Below are 19779 nucleotides of genomic sequence, written 5' to 3'. Positions count from 1 at the left end.
TAAGCTGCAGAAATCAATGGCTGCCTTCTTTCTCCCAACACAGCTCCTCCAGTTACACAGATCTTCTCACCTTAAATTGATCTATGCCTCACTACACACCAACCTCTGTATTTTCAGGAAAAGAGTTTTCCTGCACTGGGAACTGCTACCGGTTTTATTTCACATTTCTTTCACACTGCTGCACCAGCATGTGCCCACAGGCAGCATGAATATAAAAATGATGAAGGTTATGCTAACAATGGTTGAGTTAACATCCAGAAATGATCACATAAATCAAATTTGGACAAGGGTGTACTTAACTCTGCACCAGACATTCATTACATTGTTACTGTTCTTTCAAAGTAAACAACCTTTGTTATGCATTCAAATAAAGCCTCTGAGTTTTTCTTCACAGTACTGCCTTTTGTTATTTTATTGCACTTCAGCGTACAATAAAAACAGGTCACCCAGCAGCATGAGTGGATAAAAAAAGGGTTTATTAATTTTCAAAATAAATGGATTCAGAAAAGAGAAATGTTTTTTTCCTCTTCTTTCCTAAAGGATGCAGAATAAATCAGGTACTCAAGCAGCTGCCTTTGAATCATATAATTTGTAATACCCTTTCCCCTTTTCCAAGGATGCAAAGGCATTTCATACACAGCCACGGTATGCCTGAAGACCCAGGCAGGACTGGTGGGAAAGTGCTGGGATAACTGGAAGATAAGGTGAGAGGATGAGTCCTGCAATTTAAGGTCTCGACAGCCTGCAAACAGTAAGGATTCTGGGAAACAATTTGTCTCTGGTTCTACAATTTTCCGCACTGGTTCCTGGCTTGACAGCTGGTTAGAAAATTCCTCTTTGTGAGCCTGAGAGGTATGTAATTGACTTAGGAGGAATCAGTCAATTACATACCTCTCAAATAAGTCAATTACATACCTTTTTTTGCACATAAAACTATGCCATGCGTTTACATCACCTTTACTGAAGTCTTGTTTGGCATATTCATTGCATGCTTGGTTGCTGAATTTTTCTTACACAGGAGAGTGCATAGCACTGATGATAGAAAAAAAACTGCTGTGCCTTCCTAGTATCTTCTTATGTTACAGACTTATCAGTGTCCAAAAGACAACAGCAGCATTAGTATGGGTAGTTGAACTAACACTGGTGATCTAAAAATTAATGACAAACTTAATGTTTTAAATTTGAATTTTGTAGAAAGCACTTATCAACTAGAAGAACAGAAAACCTCTTTTCTCTGGACTGTCTAGGCCTTCCAGATACATTTCACCTTGGAGTCCAAATAGCCTTCAGAAAGAAAACACTGAGGTTTTGAGGAAAGGCTTGAGAAAATGCACAAACCACCAGAAGCCTATGTGGAAGGACTGTCACTTAAAAGCTTTCAATCTGGTGCAGAAGGACCAAGGAGCTCAGATGAATACCCCAGTTCTAAGTCTCAATCACCTGTGTAAGAAACTAAAAATGATTGATTCAAAATTAGTAAGATTGTGTCAATTTTATCATCTGAACATACTCTGGGTACTGCAACTAAGAAGACTGAGATGAAGATCTTGCACTATATCCTAGCTACAGATAAAAAAGTGTTGTTCTGAAATCTTGTAAATGCAGAAATCCTTCTGAGACTTCCTCAGACTACATGGAAGCCAAAAAAGTTGTTATAAACACTTTGTTTTTACTTGCTTCTCCAACATCTAAAATATTCTTTGTTCCTTGACTTCTGAAAAATTCATTCTTAGAGATCAAGTGCTCTCTGCCAGGTGCCATTGTTTATATAGGTTGCAACTGCATTATTTCTCTTTAGAGGGGCAAACTTTTTTTCAATGAAAACTTTTCTCACAGCAGAAGCTGTGAGAAAGAGAGAGGGACCCTGAACACATCTGAGAAAAGCAAAGATTAGAAGTACAGCAGAAGAAGTTTAAAATTTTCTGCTTCAGAGTAAAAATTTTGTTCTTCAGCCACATCCACAGGTGCACAAAGCCAATGCAAAGCCCTGCTTAAAGAGAAGGCACTTGTGCTTCTCTGGCTAGTGTGAGAGGTTCTGAGAAATCACCTTTCTAGGTGACCTGGCTCTGGAATTTCCACTTCTTTGAACATCACTTGAAGTGATGGTGCCTCATTACAGCTGAATTTCCAACTCATGAACTTCCTGCACAATTATTGGCATTTTGAAAAAGACTAGTCATGCAGTTTCCTCCCCATCCCGAAATACATTCTTTTTGATACTGTTTGAAAGAGAATACAGAAGTTAAGAATTATGCTGATAATTCCACTTATATACTAAATAATCCTATTACAACAAGTTCTGGAGAAATTAGGGTTTCAAAGACCACTTAAATAACAGAATATTAGTCATAATAACAGGAAGAGGAATAGATTAAATCAAATTTTAAGATGAATTCAGATGTGTTTCTTATCAGAACTTGAAGCCTTTATTTGGGCTATCACTCATCTTTATGCAAACAAACATTTTGGCATCATTTTATAAAGACTCCTCCAAGTTCTTAGGAAATGGCATGTTATTTTCTGGTTTGTCACAATCTCATTATCATTTCATTATGAACCTTTACTTTGACACTTCAATCTTTGTACAGCAGTCAGGACCTTTTCTTCCTAAACCTGTTAATGTTCTATAGCTGATTACAGTTTCTCCAAGAGGAAACAGTGCATCCCCTCCTCCTTCACTCCCCTTGAGAAAAAACAACATAACTTGTAATAACAGCAAACCCAACCTTCATTTATCATTTTAATGATCCCTTCTCCTTGTTCCTTCTTTTCCTCTGGTCATTTGGAAAGTATCCTCAGTGTTATCTTCAGTACATCCTTTCCCTTTTCTAATCAAGGAAAAGAAGGTGGGGTGGCAGAATGGGTCACGTATCATTTGGCAACTTTTAAAGGGACATCTTGAGTTAACTGAATCCCAAGTCTGTCCTAAAAAGTAAGTTACAAATGAGTGTATCACGTCAGTGTTTGCTAAGACTTGGTGTGTGAAGCCCATGCAGGCTTTTTGTTTGTTTTGAGTTCTCCTGAAGCATTCATAACCCAAAAAGATGGATTTTATTAGCATATGAGGGCATGTGCATCTATTGGTTTTACATTCTGGCTTTCATTTTTCTGCAAGCGTGGCATTAAAGTTAAACAAGGAGCATGAATGGCAGAAAGTAGATTATACTTTTCAAACAAACTTTTACCAAATTAAATTAAATTTTGTGTATGGCATCACTTGGAAAAATACAGAAATGCAAAACCTTCCTCCAAAAAACCCCCTTCCTATTATTTGATGAAAAGGATGAACCAGATTGACTTCCAATGATACAAAGATTTTTTTAATATAGTGAGGGGTTACTGGAAAAGAGAACAATCTCTGTGCTGAAGTATTAAGAGGATTCTAATTTCTCTTCCTTGAATAGGTAACTGATAGCAAGGCCACAGGCTGACCAGTTCTGGAAATGTTCATCCCATTCCAACAAGCTAATGTGATTAAGAAGCCTCTGTGTCTTAGGGATGTTGATGAGTATCTTTTGGATGGGTTTATCCATGAGGAACTAGGGGAAGTATTATGTAGAAATGATGCAGACCTCGTAAGATCTCTCCCCTTCTAATTTAAAAACCATCTGGAACTTTGGACTCATCTCCACAGGCTGGGCTGGGTTCTGAGTAATCCAATCAGCCCTTGAAACTTCCTCACAAGACTTTTAGTGTCCTAATTTAACCTAGGTCAGAAATATCTAAAAAAGCATCTCTCACTCCCACTTCTTTTTCTAGCCAAAGGCAACAAAACAAGGCGCTTAACCAAACGCTTTTTAACCTCACTCGATTGGGTTCAGGTTACTTGATGGTTCAGTTTTGGGTTGGTGGCTGCGGTTAAGTTTTATTTTCCCTGGAGATGGGCCCTACCTGAAAGCCCTGGAGTGTTCAAAATTCAAACCCAAAAATGAATGTAAATTTTGCAATAGACCCTTCTGTAGACAGGCAGAAACCACAGATTCAAATGTCCACAGACTTTCGTTCTTTGAGATGGAGACATTTTCATGACTTCATATCTTCCCTGACTAATCCTGACAACATATTTTATTTCTCCAATACCTAATTCATCACATTCCTGCAAAGTATGTGATGAATTCACTTTATTTGCAAACAAACTGAAAACCAGAGTATTTTGCTTGACTCAGATCAGACAACAAATCAAGGACAGAGATGGAATGTTACCTAATATTACCATTTATCACCATCTGGAGTAAGAAGTATATAATCTGTAATAAATTAATTTGCCATGCTAAGCTTAAAGCAGGTGGGGTTCTTTGGGACTCAGCTTCTGCCTGCATGACAACATCAGGATCCTAAGTAATACAGAGACATACCTTTGGAATGTCTACAGACATGTTTTGACATTTTGCATATTCTCAGATCCCACTCTGTGTTCCTGCTGTGCAAGGTGTAAGAAAACAGATATCTCTCTGGGTAAGACCATTTGGGTACAGAGACTACAATTTGCAGGTCACATATATAAATACTGAAGTGAATACTGAAGAAGGGAATTAAATATAGTCAATTAAATAATTTTGTCGTTTGCAAGCCAAAATTTAATTCAGATAAAAGCATAGCATAAACAAGATGGGAACAGGAGAATTAAAGTCTTAAGAACCTTGTCTTCTGACTTGCTTGACAAGCAAAGCTGTAAATAATAAGTTACTTATCACAGCTGTAATCTATGTTATTTTGTTACTCTACTTGATTGAACCCGGCAATAAAACAAAGCATCTGACAGAATTGCAATAGGGTGAGGTCTTGCTTACTGCTGCATGTTTACCTAGAAGTCCAGATTTATCACAAGGAATTCCCTCAAACTTTTGGGTTAAGACAATGAAGAAGAAGTGTACTGTCACATCCACCAAAAAAACCCTCATAATGAGATAATAAAATCCATTTAAATCAATGCATATTAGTCACTAGTGAGATCTGCTTCAATGACTCACTGAGCAACTTTATGAATCAGAGAACTAAATTATTGCTTACCATAGCTATGCTCCTTTATTCCTCAAATCCAAAATATACTCTGCTAAAAGGAAAATTGGATTAATTTTCACTGCAGAAGTGTTTTGAATTCTAAATTATTACCCTGCAAATATTGAATTTAATTCCTTTTCTGTCCTGTGAACACAGTAAGGTTCATTTAATTCACTGAAACGTGGAAGTGTCAATGAGTTGCCAACATCAATTTCGACCTGCACTAGGTTCAGTCAATTCTTGTAACTCAAGCTTCAGCTACCCAGTTCAGAGTCAAAATTTCCTAAAATTTGTGAGGTTTTGTTTGGAATAATTGAAGACAAAACTATCACCCCATCTTCCCATAAAGCTATAGGGCTGTGCAAAATTTGTATCTCTTATTTTAGGAGTCCTCCCTCTGCTGGGAGTTGCTACATGGCTTCCCCTCAAGCTTCTGACTCGCTGCCATCAACAGAGAACAGAATCTGGTAGGTCACAGAGGTTTCCACAATGTTTTCACTCCTCAGAGAACAGAACCAAGGAGTTCTCAGTGACACAGGGGTATTTTAGACACAATGTTGTATTCCAGAGTTATTAAGAGTCCCCAAACCCACCAGTGCAACTATGCCTAGGAAAGCTTGCAGCTAGGCAGAGAAAAGACAGGAAGACACTAAAGCTCTGTATCTCTCCCAGAGAGGATTCTGAAAAATCCTCATGGTCCTGACAGCCTGGCAAAGACAAGGTGAAGTAACACTAACTTTCTATATACTGCAGAGTCACTGGAGGAACGTGTAGATGGCATCACAGACTCAAACAGCAAGAAGCCAACATTAGTACAGTTGGCTTTGATTAGGGCTACAGAAGATCCCATTTTCAGAGTGAAGGAAGTTTTCCTATCCAAAAAGACTTCATGGTGTCTTAAGTTACACAGAGACTTTACTGTAGGACTCCAGAAAAAACAGAAGACATGGTCTAGTCAGTGTTAACCCTTAACAGACAAAGCAGGGAAACATCCACTAATTTGACTGAATCTGCAAGTACACTAAAAAAAGTTACATATAAGTAATCTTTAGTCTGACATTAAATATCAATGCCCTGTATTTTTTTTTTACATGTGAATTTACATAATGGATGTCAACTTGTTCAAGAGCTTCAGTGTTTTCCCTTACTTTAAAACAAGGCTGGTACTGTTTTTTGCAACAGTATTTCAGATGCGAGATAGAACAGTCGCTATCTAAGCTCAGTTTATTAGTGAGAAGCTGCAGTAATGTTTATGCTGCATTTGTTGATGACCTCTGAGAACATTTACTATAACATTTCATCTGCCTCTTCCTTCCCTCACTCCAACATTTTTCAGTATACAGTTGCTGCCTGCCAGTTACTGCCCCCAAACAAATGCAACATGGTGACAAAATTTTATTGCGGGTATTAATTTTCAAGAAAGTGTGCAGTGGTGGCATTTATAAATATTTCTTTTTGATAGGATGTGCAGCACCATGGTTTTGCTGCTTATGTGGTTATGTTTTTTGCTGCTTCTGCACAGCAGAAATGGATTTAACAGAAAGTGTAGATGAATCAATATTACAAGCCTGTTCATTTCCTGGCAAAACACATCTGCATGCTCTGACATGGAGCATCTTCATTTACTTGTAGGTCACCAAGTGAGCCAGGCCCAGTGTGCACTTGCCAGCTACAAAATCAGTAGTCAAGTATCTAGAAATCCCATTTCATTTTGCACCAAAAAATTAAGGCAACACTACTCCTTAGAGAGAAAATGGTAAATATATAAAAACCTGGAAGCCATGGGGAATCTAAAATCAGGATCACTGCTTTCCCTTACAGAGATCATGATCAGCCAGCCACACATTTCAGGTTATGGAAAAGGAGTAAAAAGAGTAAGCTGGAGGTCTCCGTGAGAGAGAGCATAGGAGCACAGAACTCCCAGGTTCCCTACCCTGTTGGACCAGAGGTGCACACACAAGGAGGCATAACTTTTTAGGTTCAGCAGTTATATTTAGAGTGGTTAGGTGGAGTGCCCTGCTCTTGGCATGATCTAAGGCTGAGTATTCACCAGAGCATCCCTCGCCATGGATGTCTCTCTACACAGCCCACAGATAGCACCAGCATCTTCCAGAAACTGGCAGGATCTGGAGGATGGCAGGACTCACATACAGGGGGCTAGAAGTGAAAGCCCTATAGCCAGAAAAAAATCCTGAAACTATTCTTGGGTTCTTCCTTCTCCATGGGTAAAGAAACTGAAAACTCTTTTGAAGTTTAAAAGAAACTGAATTTTATATAATGTATATGTATTCAAAATAAAAAAAGAAAGAATCAATTTTCAAGTTTGAATATGAATATATATCCACTTCTACTTCATGAATGAAAAGTGCATTATTTTCTCTTAGTTTTTATAAGGGCATGCATGACCAATACTATTTCCAGCTAGCTTACACCTGACTTTTCTTCATGCTTTTCACTGGCAAGTCAGAACTAAACTGTCCTCAAAACTCTGCTCAACCAGTAAGTTTTTCCCTTTGTCAGGGGAAAACTGATGGACTCATCTTACCCCCTTATGTCTTTCTACCTCAGCCATAGCAAGCTCTCTGATGGGCTTACAACCCAGAAAATAGCTTTAATCAGCAGGACTGATAGCAGCATGTTGCTGGGTGGCAGTAACTCTGCCAGCATGGGTGGATGCAGCCCATCAGATCCCAAGCCCTCCCCTCCCCAGCTCCTCTTTACTCCTGACTCCCAGCCAGCCCTCCCGCTTCGTTTCCTCTCTGCTCCCTTCCCTCCCCGCTTCCTCCTCCCTTCCCCAGGCACCCAGACAAGGAAGTACAAAAAGGAGAATTCAAACTTTGGTTTGACAATTGCTCTTTGATGAAAAGCACAATCCCTAGGAGCGTAACAGTGTCAGCACTGAAACTGTTGGGAGCTCCAGTTTGTTTTGATGAAGACAGTGAATAACAGTTTTTTCAAAGGTTGCTTGTGCAGTACACAAGGACACATCAAGATCTGCCTGTGTCCATACACTGAAGTTTACACAGCATCCAGGCTGAGTGCTACAGGACCCAAGACTTAGTGGTTCTTTTTGTTTTATTTTTTTTACACGCTCGCTAATGGGTTTGCATCAGTATAGAGAGTCCATCAGGTGAAAAAAAACCCAACAGGGCCTCAATTTGTTTCTTTTTCTTTTTAGATTTGCTGTCCTTTATTTACAACAGTGGCAAAATAACTTCAATCAAAATGAGGTTAAGATTATTTTTAACAGATGTTCACTGCTGGCCTGACCCAAAATCCATTGACGTCAATGAGAAGACTCCATGGGGCTTTGGATTGGGTTCTAATTGTTGGAAAAATTAATGTTATTGTAAACCACTGGTCAGTGCTGTCACATGCTCCCCTTCTGTGCCAATTCTATATGACCGGATAACAGCTTCACATAAATCTGTTCCAACTGTTGTCTAAGAGGCTAAAGGACACAGAGGTTTATCTCTTTAATTCTGAACTGCCCCTGCTCCTTCCCTAGCACACCCCATGGCCCTACTGTATTTACATTTGACAGATTGAGCATTATGGACTATTCACACAATCAAAACATTTCACAGCCAGACACTAAGTGGAAATAATGGAATTAATGCTGACTGTGTGAAGACAGCTGAGGTACAGATATGTATGAGAAGAGATAGTTTGGTTCATACACTTCCAGTAGAGATTTTTATTTGTTTTTATTTAAATACAGACCTTAAAGAAGGGTTGCACTTACTGTTAAGAAGACGGAAGTCTATAAATGGGTAGGAGCCGCGGCGCTCGGAGACAACCCCTGTCTGACCTCTCACCCGTGCATCTCCTGCAAAACACAAAATCCCCAGAGATATTAGAAGGGGCAGCTGCCTTTCCCTGCTGTTTTCATCTAGATCTATTTTTTAATACAAAGTGATGACATTACACTCCTCCAGTGGGAAAACTAAGGTCCAAAAATTCATCTCCCATGACATCCCTGGGTAATTGGGTAAAGCAGTACAGCTGATCCTCTTATCAGAACAAAGACACAAAAAACCCTTCATTGCTGGCTGGGATTAAACAACATTATCCTATTGAACAACTTCTTGCCCAGCAAGCAGACCCTCACTGCTTCACAAGAAGTGCAGACATCTGCCTTTTTTTTCCTCAAGCAAGAACAGGTAGGACTCTGACTGTCAGGGTTTTACATACAAAGGTCCCAATCCCAGACTAGGCCCACAATCCAATGGACCTCCACAGCTGTGGGAACTGCTCTCAACACCATTAGTTGATGAAAAAATCCCCCCCAAAAAGTATTAAGATATTTTTGCACTTAGGTGGGTGGTTTGTATGTTTGTTTGTTTGTTTTTGTTTTACTTTCTGCTCTTTGAGCACTCTAGAAAACGCAAACCTTCTCCTCAAACACTGCAGCTGTTTTATGTAAGTGAAAACCTGATGTTCTCAGATAAGCATTACTCTGGAGCGTTAGCATGTATATTTAAAGGTGATGAAGTGCCAACACAATACTAAGAATTAGTACTGTGTATTGCTGTGCAACTCATACTGACTAGTTCCTGACTTACCATGTAATATTGATGAAATAGGCAAAACTAATTTAAGGAGAAAAATGCTCCCCAGGATATATAAGAGTTATAAAACCCCTCTCCAAGTAGACAGGAAGTAGTGGGCAAGCATATGTCAATTTTATGTGCCCATAATTTTAAGTATCTTGTAGTGAAATGTAATTGTTCCTTTACAGGCAATCAACAAGACCAAAATATTAAAAATTCTTAAATAAGATGAAGTCTGGAGACCTTGAGGTTCTAGTTAAGAGTACTCTAGTTCTTCACCATACTAATTCCTCTTCTACAGAAACAGAGACCACAGTGTTGAAAGCATACCCACTGCCCATCCTTACACAGCTCACACTAGTAGTAGTAGTAGTAGTAGTAGTGTAGTCCTATCAAAGTTTGCAATGAAGTGTGAATTTTTAGTTACTTTGAATTGCATTTCCTCTGGGATAAAAATATAGCATCTGACTAATCTAAACAATAATTTAAGAATTTGGCTGCTAGTGCTAGCTTCTACTGCTTGTGTTTAAAAACAAGAAAACATCTTGTAGCATAAAAGAAGGACCTAGTTAAATGCTGTTAATTTTTTTTCTATCTAATGTTCACTTAAAATGTGCTTACAATTATGTTGAAGGGAACAAAGCCAAGGAGAATTACTAAGTTAAATATCTGAGGTGGAGAAAAACTTCCGTGCCCTCTAGGGGTCCTTAGAGATACGAAAGACACAAGAGAGTGCATGCAAATTAAGAATATTTCAAACACAGTCACTTTTGATTATAAATATAAATCTAGGTTCTCTCACCCTTACTTTCACTTTGCTTTTTTGTCCCCAGAGACAGAACACATGTTCCCCATTCTCAGCTCCTTCTTGCCAACCACTCTAAGGAACCAGTCCAAAGCAACTCAAGCTGCTGTTGACCCCAATTATCCCTCCTGACAGCAGGGGCAGGAGGTGCAAACCTCTACCTGCTCTTCAGCTGTTCCACTTCAAAGGTATGCTGATGCCGTGGGTCCACCTTCATCAGCAGCTTAAAATTATGTGTAATGTAATTGTGGCAATGAAGGTACAAGAACCCATCCCCCCGTGATCCTCACGTTAAAGAGAAGAAGGGTGGAGGCAAATAGCTGGAGAGTTTGTAGAACACCGACGCAAGATTCACCAGCACCCACAAGCCAGAGATCACGAAGCAGCACCCAGACTTAAAAGCACTGCTCTCTGCCACAGGTAACCCCATCAGATTGGCTCACGTGTGCACAAAGAGTAAAAATGGCAAGCACATGGTACGCATGATATAAACCCAAAAAAATCAGGCAGGCTTGAGCCTGCTGCTGATACAGGCATCAGCAAATTAAGAACAGGTGTGAATTCAGAGCATGCCTTGACCAACGCTTTCGTTTTTCTGCAGGCACCAATGAATTAACAGGAATCTGCAAGTAATCCCCTGTATTACACACTAATAAACATGTCACTTCTGACTGTATCAGCGGAGACATTAAAAACAAAACAAAAAAAGATAAATTCAGACTCCAAAAATCTGAAAAAACACCCAAAGCATATGATACTATAAAACCAGAAAGACTGATATTCTTTCTAGGCATGAAATAATGCATCTATCAAATCAGCAGAGGTACCATAGTACTAGACAAAAAGAAAATCATATACAGTCATGTATCAAAAGGATTCCTTAACTCTGATCTCAGAAGTGTGAGCCCAAATTTTGAGGACACTAAAGAGAGAACACTAAAGGTAGGTAGACAACTGTAACACCGATGAAAAGATAAGGTGGGCTTACCAAAAGTAGACCATACAAGACACTTAATTACCTCAAATAAAATAACTAAGTGTTAGACAAAAGTAAAAGAAAGCAATACTGTAGTGCAATTCAACAATATGAACCTCATTAAACATCCAAGAGAAGGCAAGAGATGAGGGCAACAAATGAAGACTAAAAATAAGAAGATAACACGGTGCACCGAAAGAAAACTTTTACATGGGAACAATTACTCCGCAATCTCCATGATATTTAGAAAATTTATGCTGGGAATGGTCCTAAAGAATTTTTCTTGATGATCTTGACACAGAAGAGCACTAATAATCCTTAAGGATAACACAATGCTGGGAGATACCAGGTATTGATAGCTACAGCTATTTTAAATTAAGTTCACCGCTGCTGTCACCTCTTCTGTGCCAGCTGCTCTGTGGCCCAGATGCCTGATGTTCCTGGTAGCCCAGCTTCCTCCCACGGTCCTGCTGTCTCATACAGACCTACAGACTAGCCAAATTAGATGCTTATGTACACTATTCAAAGCAATTTCAGCAAAGAGAGGGAAAGCAATTGAGCTATTGATGGAATTAGTAAGAAATGTGAATAAGTTTTACTGAACTAGCAAGCCCCAGGAATGGAAGTCAAGACAAATTAGTGATTATTAGAATTGGCTGTTTGTGTAACTTTAAATTTTTTACAGACAATATAATTTTGGACTGTCTCTAGCACTACAGGAACCTGTATACAGAATAAATCTGCATCCTTGCTGACTTAGGAAAAGCTGCTAAAATCTTTATATTCTTATATGATTATTAACTTTATCCTGAGGGAAGGCAAGTTTCTGATGAGTCAAAGATGTTATCAAGTAGCTCTACCTCATGAATCTGTTATTTCAAAATACTTCACCAGGTGCCACCTAGTCTCTCTCTACATCATTAGAGAAAGATTAGTTAGGAAGTGGTGGTGGGCTAAATCAACCACATCTCCCTTCCTCCATTTTTTCTTGGCTCACGTATTTGGAAAATATTTATATTCTTCCCTGTTACTTTTAATTACATCTTAGTAAGGGATTGCACCAGATATACAACTTGCCACATTAATTTGGGCCGTTCATGGCAACACACTCAATGCTATTTTTTTTGCTTTGGCAGATGACTTTGAGGCTGACTTTCATCAGTCCACCAGACCTTTACATCTTTTTGTCTCCACCTTAAAAATCAAGCTAAGCAGTCGTTCTGACAATTTATGCAATTAGCAGTTTTAGATAAATAATACTTTTTAGAGAGAAAGGAAGGAATTCTGTGGTAACAAAGCAGGAAATTTTGACAGCTCATTGTGTTCCCAAATGAAACAGGCAGGGTGAAGGGAAATGGTCAGGGTACAGATTCTCCTTGACTGCTTTGGGCTGAAGATGCAAGGCTGGAACATCTGCAGCTGCAAACACCAGGGGCTGCACCCTCACTGGTGCCAAGCTGCCACAAGAGCTTCCAGCAGGGAGATCTCCCAGGGGCTGCTGTGCTCTTGAATTTTACTTTGTCGTTGTTAAAACAAACAAGAACACAAACCAAATAAACCAAAGCAACGCGTTTATGGAGCCAGTGCTGTGAGTGACACGCATGACAGATCACAGGCACAAGAAAATCATCTATAGGGCAAGAACCACTGCACTACTATAGCATCAAGGGCACTTCAAGATGGTTCAGAAGGGTTAAGAAAAAAATGAGGCAGCTCTTAACTGCCTTTCACATCTGGAGGAAAGAGCCATCTGCACCGAGGAAAACAACTTCTCCAAGACTTGCCTGAAACAGCATGCGATTCAATTTCACTGAGCAAGCACAACAAATTAGGAGAGAAAACAGGCCCATAACTGTGACAAAACAACAGAGTAGCTTCATCCAGCAGAAGTCGGGACCAACCACCAAATTATTGATTCTATTTAGTACACAGCTCTATGTGGTAAATCTGGAATACCACAGCAAATTCACAAGAGGTTACAAGTATTTATGCCAGTCAAGCTTTCTTACAATCTTCATTCCAGTATTTCTTAAGTTGACTGTTCAGGGTACATACTGCAGTGGCTGAAAATTTTTCATGGAAAACCAAGTGGCAGTAGTAAGGCCTCCTGTGGACTCCATGGAGTCCATGGCACCTCCACTATTTCAGTTATGAAAAAGCTTGGGATTTCTGACCTGAAGGAAGAAGGCTTGATGATGTTTTAAGCATCAATCTGGTTTTAGTGGAAAGGTTTCTAAAAGAGAGAAGCATTGCTCTGTAAAAGTAGCAAACTCAAATGAAAAGCTATGTTAAAAGTGAGTACCAGAATTACTGGAATTATATTTTTATTTGAAGACATCTAATACTTGTTCATGGTGATTCATGCTGGTTTGGATTATTTTCATTCTGTTGTATTAGTGCTATAAGTGTTACTGTAAATTCTTTTTTGTCGAAGGCATTTTATAGAGATTTCTCATGTGCATCAGATCTTCTGAACAAAACCATTTCCTCTGAACAGACACAAAGAGACTGATTTAAGGGTTACAGACTCAGGATGACTCCCCTTTGCAGAAGGAGAAACTGGAGCAGCCACCTCACTTCATTCATTTGTAAGCACTGAATTTTTAAGCATGTAAACATTCCAAAATGTAAGTTTTTTCCATGCTGTATGCTGGATGATTCTACTATTTCTGGTACTAGTCCTAATGAGCTCATAAGTTTTGATTTCATCCAATGTATTCTGCAGTTTTGTTTCAAAATGCTCTGCAAAGGAAAGTAATTGATGGTACTTCTTTTTATGAAAAGAGCATAAAATGATGATGTAGAAACTGTAGTTCAGTTTTGCAAATGTGTTTTACACAGTAAATTATTTAATTTCCCTGTGTAGTGGTCCTACCCTGTGCATGAATTATTTTTATTTATTACCAGTCAATTACTTGACATTCAGCTATTAAAAATTCCTTTTCCAGCTGCAGATGAGACATTTCACGCATGTTCTGTTTTCTTAGTATTCTGAAGTGCATGGTTGTTCTTATGTTAAACAAGAACTACTGAGACTGCTTTACTCTATCTGCCAGCACTAATTTCTGCCCTCCTTTACTGACCAAAATCCATACCACAGTTGTATCTTAACCAACCATACAGTACCATCACCGCTCCCTGTCAGTAAATCCCTATCACTCCCAGTTAGTAAAATGCATGAAAGAGAAGCTGACAATCTGTCCATAAAACCCTTCTCAATGCTGGAATTCTCCTGCTATGTCTTACCTGGATAGAGAGGAAGACCCAAGGATCCACAGGCAAACCTTTAACAGCTGTCCATTCTGACAAATGAACAAATTAAATGAGTATTTTACAGACACTCCAGAAATCCTCTCTTTAACCATATCACATGACACCAGTGACTGGTGAAAAGACTGAACTGACGAATCTTGAAGGATAGCTCTTAAAACTTGCAGACTTTGGAAAGAGTTCTTGCAGACAAGGGAAAACCAAGAGGATGCAAAAACTGCCATCGAGAACCAGAAAACAGCAGTCATCAGCAACTGAGATATTGAAGCAGCACCCACATTTCCCCCTTCACAGACCTGTCTGCTCTTGCATGAGCAAATGTAGAGCAACACTAATATCTGGCTGTAAAAGTGGCCAGAGTCGATTGACAGACATCAACCCTCCATTTCATGAGCTAACAAAGGTAGGTTTCCAAAACATCAATGTGTTATATTGCATTGGCAATTCTTTCACTTGTTTTTGAGTTTGATAATGGGCTACGAATTATTGCCTCAAGGTCAAACGTATTTCACAAGCTCGTAGGTCTAAATGAGTGAAGTAGGTGCCTCCGCCCAGTGACTAATGCTTAAAGAGATTTTCAAAGACCCAAAATGTTTCTGACTGATGCAGATGGAGTCTAAGACCCTTTTCCTAAATTAGGTGCCACGATTATAAAGCAGAGTATGAGGAGGGAAGAATCCAAGACCTCACCCTTGAGGACTGTATTCAGAAAACTGAGACCACACCAAACCCCTTAGCTGTGAGTATGCCTTTCACTGTGATTATCCCTGGGACTATTTGGTAAGAAACAGAACAGATACATGCACCTTTAGTTCACACCAATGTAGGCACACCCTCAAAACACATATGTACTGTATACACTCGTACAGTGTAATATTATCCCACAGCTCAGTTAAACAAAAAACAGCACTTGTTATGCAACAGCCATCGGAGTACTGTTCTGGATAAAACACAATAACTTACCTCTTTGATTCTACTGCATGATATCTACTTAACTTTCAGTATTTTCTAGATAAAATACGAAAGTTTATATAAAAGTTTACATTAAGTGCTAAACCACTGGACACAAATACAGAGAGGAGCATAAGAACGGGCAATTTGCACAGCCTACTTAATTAGGAACTTTTCCTCTTGAAAACAGGAGAGATTCAGATATAGGAAGGTACTTGCCAGTACAAATTTTGAAAAATTCAGCCAATGGCTTTCACATGCACATAAAAAGATAGACAATGTTGTTGTCTAGCAGGAAAGGATAGGGAGTTATAGAAATAAGACCAGGAGACAGGTCTTGAAAATAAGAATCCAACAAGAGAGAATGCTGTATAAATACAGCATTTCAAGTGCAGAAGTCATCTATCACCATCTCCATACTTGAAAGGCATGGTTTAGACAACCATCTTGACTTTGGTATATATTTTCCTTGCAGTGTATTGTAAAGACCAAGCCATTTACTATCTAGAGGGGCTAATGGTATCTTGAGAGTCTCACAGCTGAGATCCCAAATGGAAGCACTCTGGCTGACTTCAGGCTTACCATACTGCTGCTGCTCAGCAGGGTTGGCACAGTAACAGAGGTCCTGGGATATTATGAAGCAGACAGGATCCTCCAAGGATCCTAGGAACCACCTGTTTGTATGTTTTGTATGGTGTTATTGGTGGGGCATTTCTGTCTCCAAATATTGATCACTGACTTTACAGGGAAAAGTGGATGTTAATATAGATAGGGCACTGAACTGTCTTGATAATCTTGTCTTCCTACATGGTTTGATGGTTTGTAAATGTCTCTGCATTAGAGGACAGGAGCCATGTCAGTAGAATCAGGTTCTTGCATTGCTATCACTGCTTTTACTAAAGAGCCCTCCTGGCAAATGGCAAAGCTTACTGGTTTTCCTAAAAATGAAATTGAATTGTAACAAACACCTTAAAAACTAAAGGACAAAAAGCTGTAATAAAAGTAATAACAGCTACAGCATAGTCTTAGCAACAGGTAGTAGGTTGCATTACCATGGCAACTTTGAACATAAAATCCTACTGTCATGCTACTCCCATCCTTCTCCCAAGTAAATTGCAGCATAAATAAAAGAACATTATTACTTATTCAATTTGAAATTTTGTGATTCTAATCTTCAGCCAGGCTCTCAACTACTGAAATAAACATGTATTTAATAACAAACTTCTAAGACATCTACACTCCCAATTCCAAGTCATTAGGCTTTCATTTTGTATAAAAGAAAAAGATCTGTTTTTTCTAAGACCAATGCCAAAAAGAGATATAGAATTCAAATCTCTATGCAGAGTGCAATAGGTGAAGCTATTTCTGTTGCCATTCCCCAAAGATAAGGATTTTCTTCTCTTATGAATACATCAAAACCCTAAGTTATCCTGAATACAAATTACATTTTCTTAACTGTAATAGCATTCTAGATACAGACACTTTTTCAGAGACCCTTTTGTATTTGCCTATGTATTGTAACTTCAAACTGAATTCTTTCAAACATCTACATCTTATTTCATTAAATGGATTTCTGACTAGAACATTGTTAATGCTTTAAATGCTACTAGTGTGAGAACACAATTGGACTCATTGAATCCACCAGTGAGGGTTTTGCAGTTGAAAAACAGATTCATTTTCTGCAGAAAGCTGAGCTAATTGTCCAGCATTTATTCAACCAAATCTGCTTTACATTTCTGCATTCTCATTTCTCACCCACCAATAGTATTTGTTAAGGGACTCTTAAAATAACTTTTTATTTTTGTTCTGCAAGTTCTTAAAGAACTTACATGTATACACACATAAAGTATAGACACATAATGGGTTGCACTGACTGAGCCACAAGGTATGATTCTCATTTTCTCCTAAGGCACTATTATGTTGGCAAGCAGGAAACATTTGATATTACAATCCATGTAAATCTAGCAGAGCCATTGCTTAAAATTTGATATATTGTATATAACTAATTTATGTAAAATAACAGTTGATATAATGACATAAATATTAATGAAAAAATGCTGCTCATTCTAAAGTGGAATAGAACATTTTTTTAAATGTTCAGTAATTTGGTATTAGTATTTTTTGTTTCTGAGAAAGAGAAGGCATGCTTGGAAATAACACACAGGATGATAATCATAAGCCCTGAGCTCATTTCCTGGTTTCTTATGGAACAAACTTTTCTTTCCATGCCTCAATTTTCCACTTCTGTGTTTTGTTTGTTCTGAGTAGACAGCGAGTTCTCTAATGCAGGGCCTCAGCGGTTCCACAGCATTTTCTACCTGCAGTTCTGGTCCTGGTTTCCACATTACCACAGTTCAAACACTAATTATCTCTGCTTTTTTTGCAACCAACAGCTAAGTTAGACAACACAATAGAAAATGAATGCAGAGGGGTTTACTGGTGCCATTAAATCAAAATATGCTTTCAACTCTTTAACGTGACACTTAAGAAAATTTCCCTCTATTTCCACAGCTTTGCCCACAAGATTTCTCCACCCTCTCTTTCCCATTAAACTACAAAAGACACATGTTTAAAAGCATAAGTAGTAATACAGCAATTGCCATTGACTACTTTTGAAACACCTAACATTAGCCAAAACCTCAAGTCTATCAACACTTTTCACAGAACAGCAGCCTGTGGAGCCAAGCAGGAAAAGCACAAGACCCTCTGAATTTGCTCCCCTCTGATTTTTGTGCTGAAATTGCATGGCTGCCATTTCCCTCACACAAGGAGACTGAGTCTCTGCTGATTCAGTCTGTCTCACCATATCTAACCTGTGGTGCCTGCACAACCCTTTAAGGTGCAGCAGTACAACACTGGAGATGAATGAGGCACAATAAACTCAAGTTGTCTCAATCTTCTGCATTGACCACAGGACGATCCTTCTTTGTCAGTCTCTGCATGTTCTTCATCTCCTCTTTTCCAACTCTGCTCTGCATTATACGTACACACACACACACACACACACACACACACACATAAATAAATATATATATATATACATATATATATATATATATATATATATACACATATATAAACATATCCCTAACTCTTAAGTGACCCTTCTTCACTGCCTCTGACCAGCAGTAATTCAGCCTCTCCTCTGCTCATTGCCCTCTCCTGAGGCTGGAGTGCTGTGCAGTGCTCCAGTAAAATCCAGCCCAGCAGCACTGGCCACTTTTTCTTCACCACAGGGCTACCCCAAGGGTCTTCATGGCTGGAGAGAGCAATGTCAGGGAGAAGGAGGAAAAGGAAGCACTGAGCACTGGCTTGGCAGCACAGGGAGGTGCCTGTTACATATTGCAGGAGAAAACTTTACTCACAACCTGAAGCTCTGCTCTGATTAAAAGCTTCATCTATATGAGAGACTGCAGGAACAGATGTCTTGAGGTTAATAATTTGAATTCTTTTTGTACATTATATATTGCAATAAATTCTTCTCTATCTTTTGAATTCAAAAGAAGTATCTACAGTAAATAACTGTAAATCTTCTTATTTATTTTTTAAATTTGGTCTAGTACCAAATGGAACATATAAATACCTCCATAACTCAGTGAATTATTGATCAATGAGGCAAGAGAACTTTGTCCAAAATAATCACTGGTTTTTAGTGATAAGGTAACCCCAGCATTATTTGTTTATTCAAGGTGATTATTTCTTGAGCTAGTCCTGGGCTAGTCTAGGTCTTATCATGCAATACTTCTTAATCATAAAGTATTTTTTAAATAAAAAGATAGCATATGTATGTAACATAACTATTCAGGATGGAACCTGTTACATTTTGATGACAGACACAAGAACAAAGCTGTATCAAGTGGAAGCTGAGCTTAACTGATCTACTGTTTGGAAAATACTTTTCTCTTCCTGTTTTGTACACTGTATTTTTCAAATAATTCATTGGATCTAAAAAAAAAAAATCAAACAACAAAAATAAAAAAAAACCCAAAAACCACCACACCCAAATCATCAAATGCAGAATCCTAATCTGGCTATAATTTAGCAAATATCCTACCTCTTACAATTAAACAGATCACTCATCTGGATCATTCTTGCTTGTTACTATGCATTTAAATTTTAAAACTTCAGAAAAGGGTGGCAAAAGAAAAAGCTCTGGATCAATCTCATGTTACTCAAACATTAGCGTAGTCTCTGTGCACTGTTCACTGTTATGGTTCAGTTGC

At 38.6% G+C, this 19779-nt stretch overlaps 1 protein-coding gene across 4 annotated transcripts in view; it reads right to left on the bottom strand.

Moving 5' to 3' along the window:
* PDE7B (phosphodiesterase 7B) overlaps nucleotides 1–19779 on the bottom strand; it is a 170311-nt gene that overhangs the window by 29133 nt on the left and 121399 nt on the right. For all 4 annotated transcript variants that reach the window (XM_036380206.2, XM_036380205.2, XM_036380207.2 and 1 more), the window contains one exon: nucleotides 8747–8830. In XM_036380206.2, the coding sequence (XP_036236099.1) occupies nucleotides 8747–8830 (84 nt within the window). The remainder of the gene's footprint in view (nucleotides 1–8746; nucleotides 8831–19779) is intronic.

The sequence above is a fragment of the Molothrus ater genome, chromosome 3, assembly GCF_012460135.2.
Source record: "Molothrus ater isolate BHLD 08-10-18 breed brown headed cowbird chromosome 3, BPBGC_Mater_1.1, whole genome shotgun sequence".
In the NCBI taxonomy this organism is placed as follows: domain Eukaryota; kingdom Metazoa; phylum Chordata; class Aves; order Passeriformes; family Icteridae; genus Molothrus; species Molothrus ater.
This window is presented reverse-complemented; position numbering and strand designations above follow the sequence as displayed.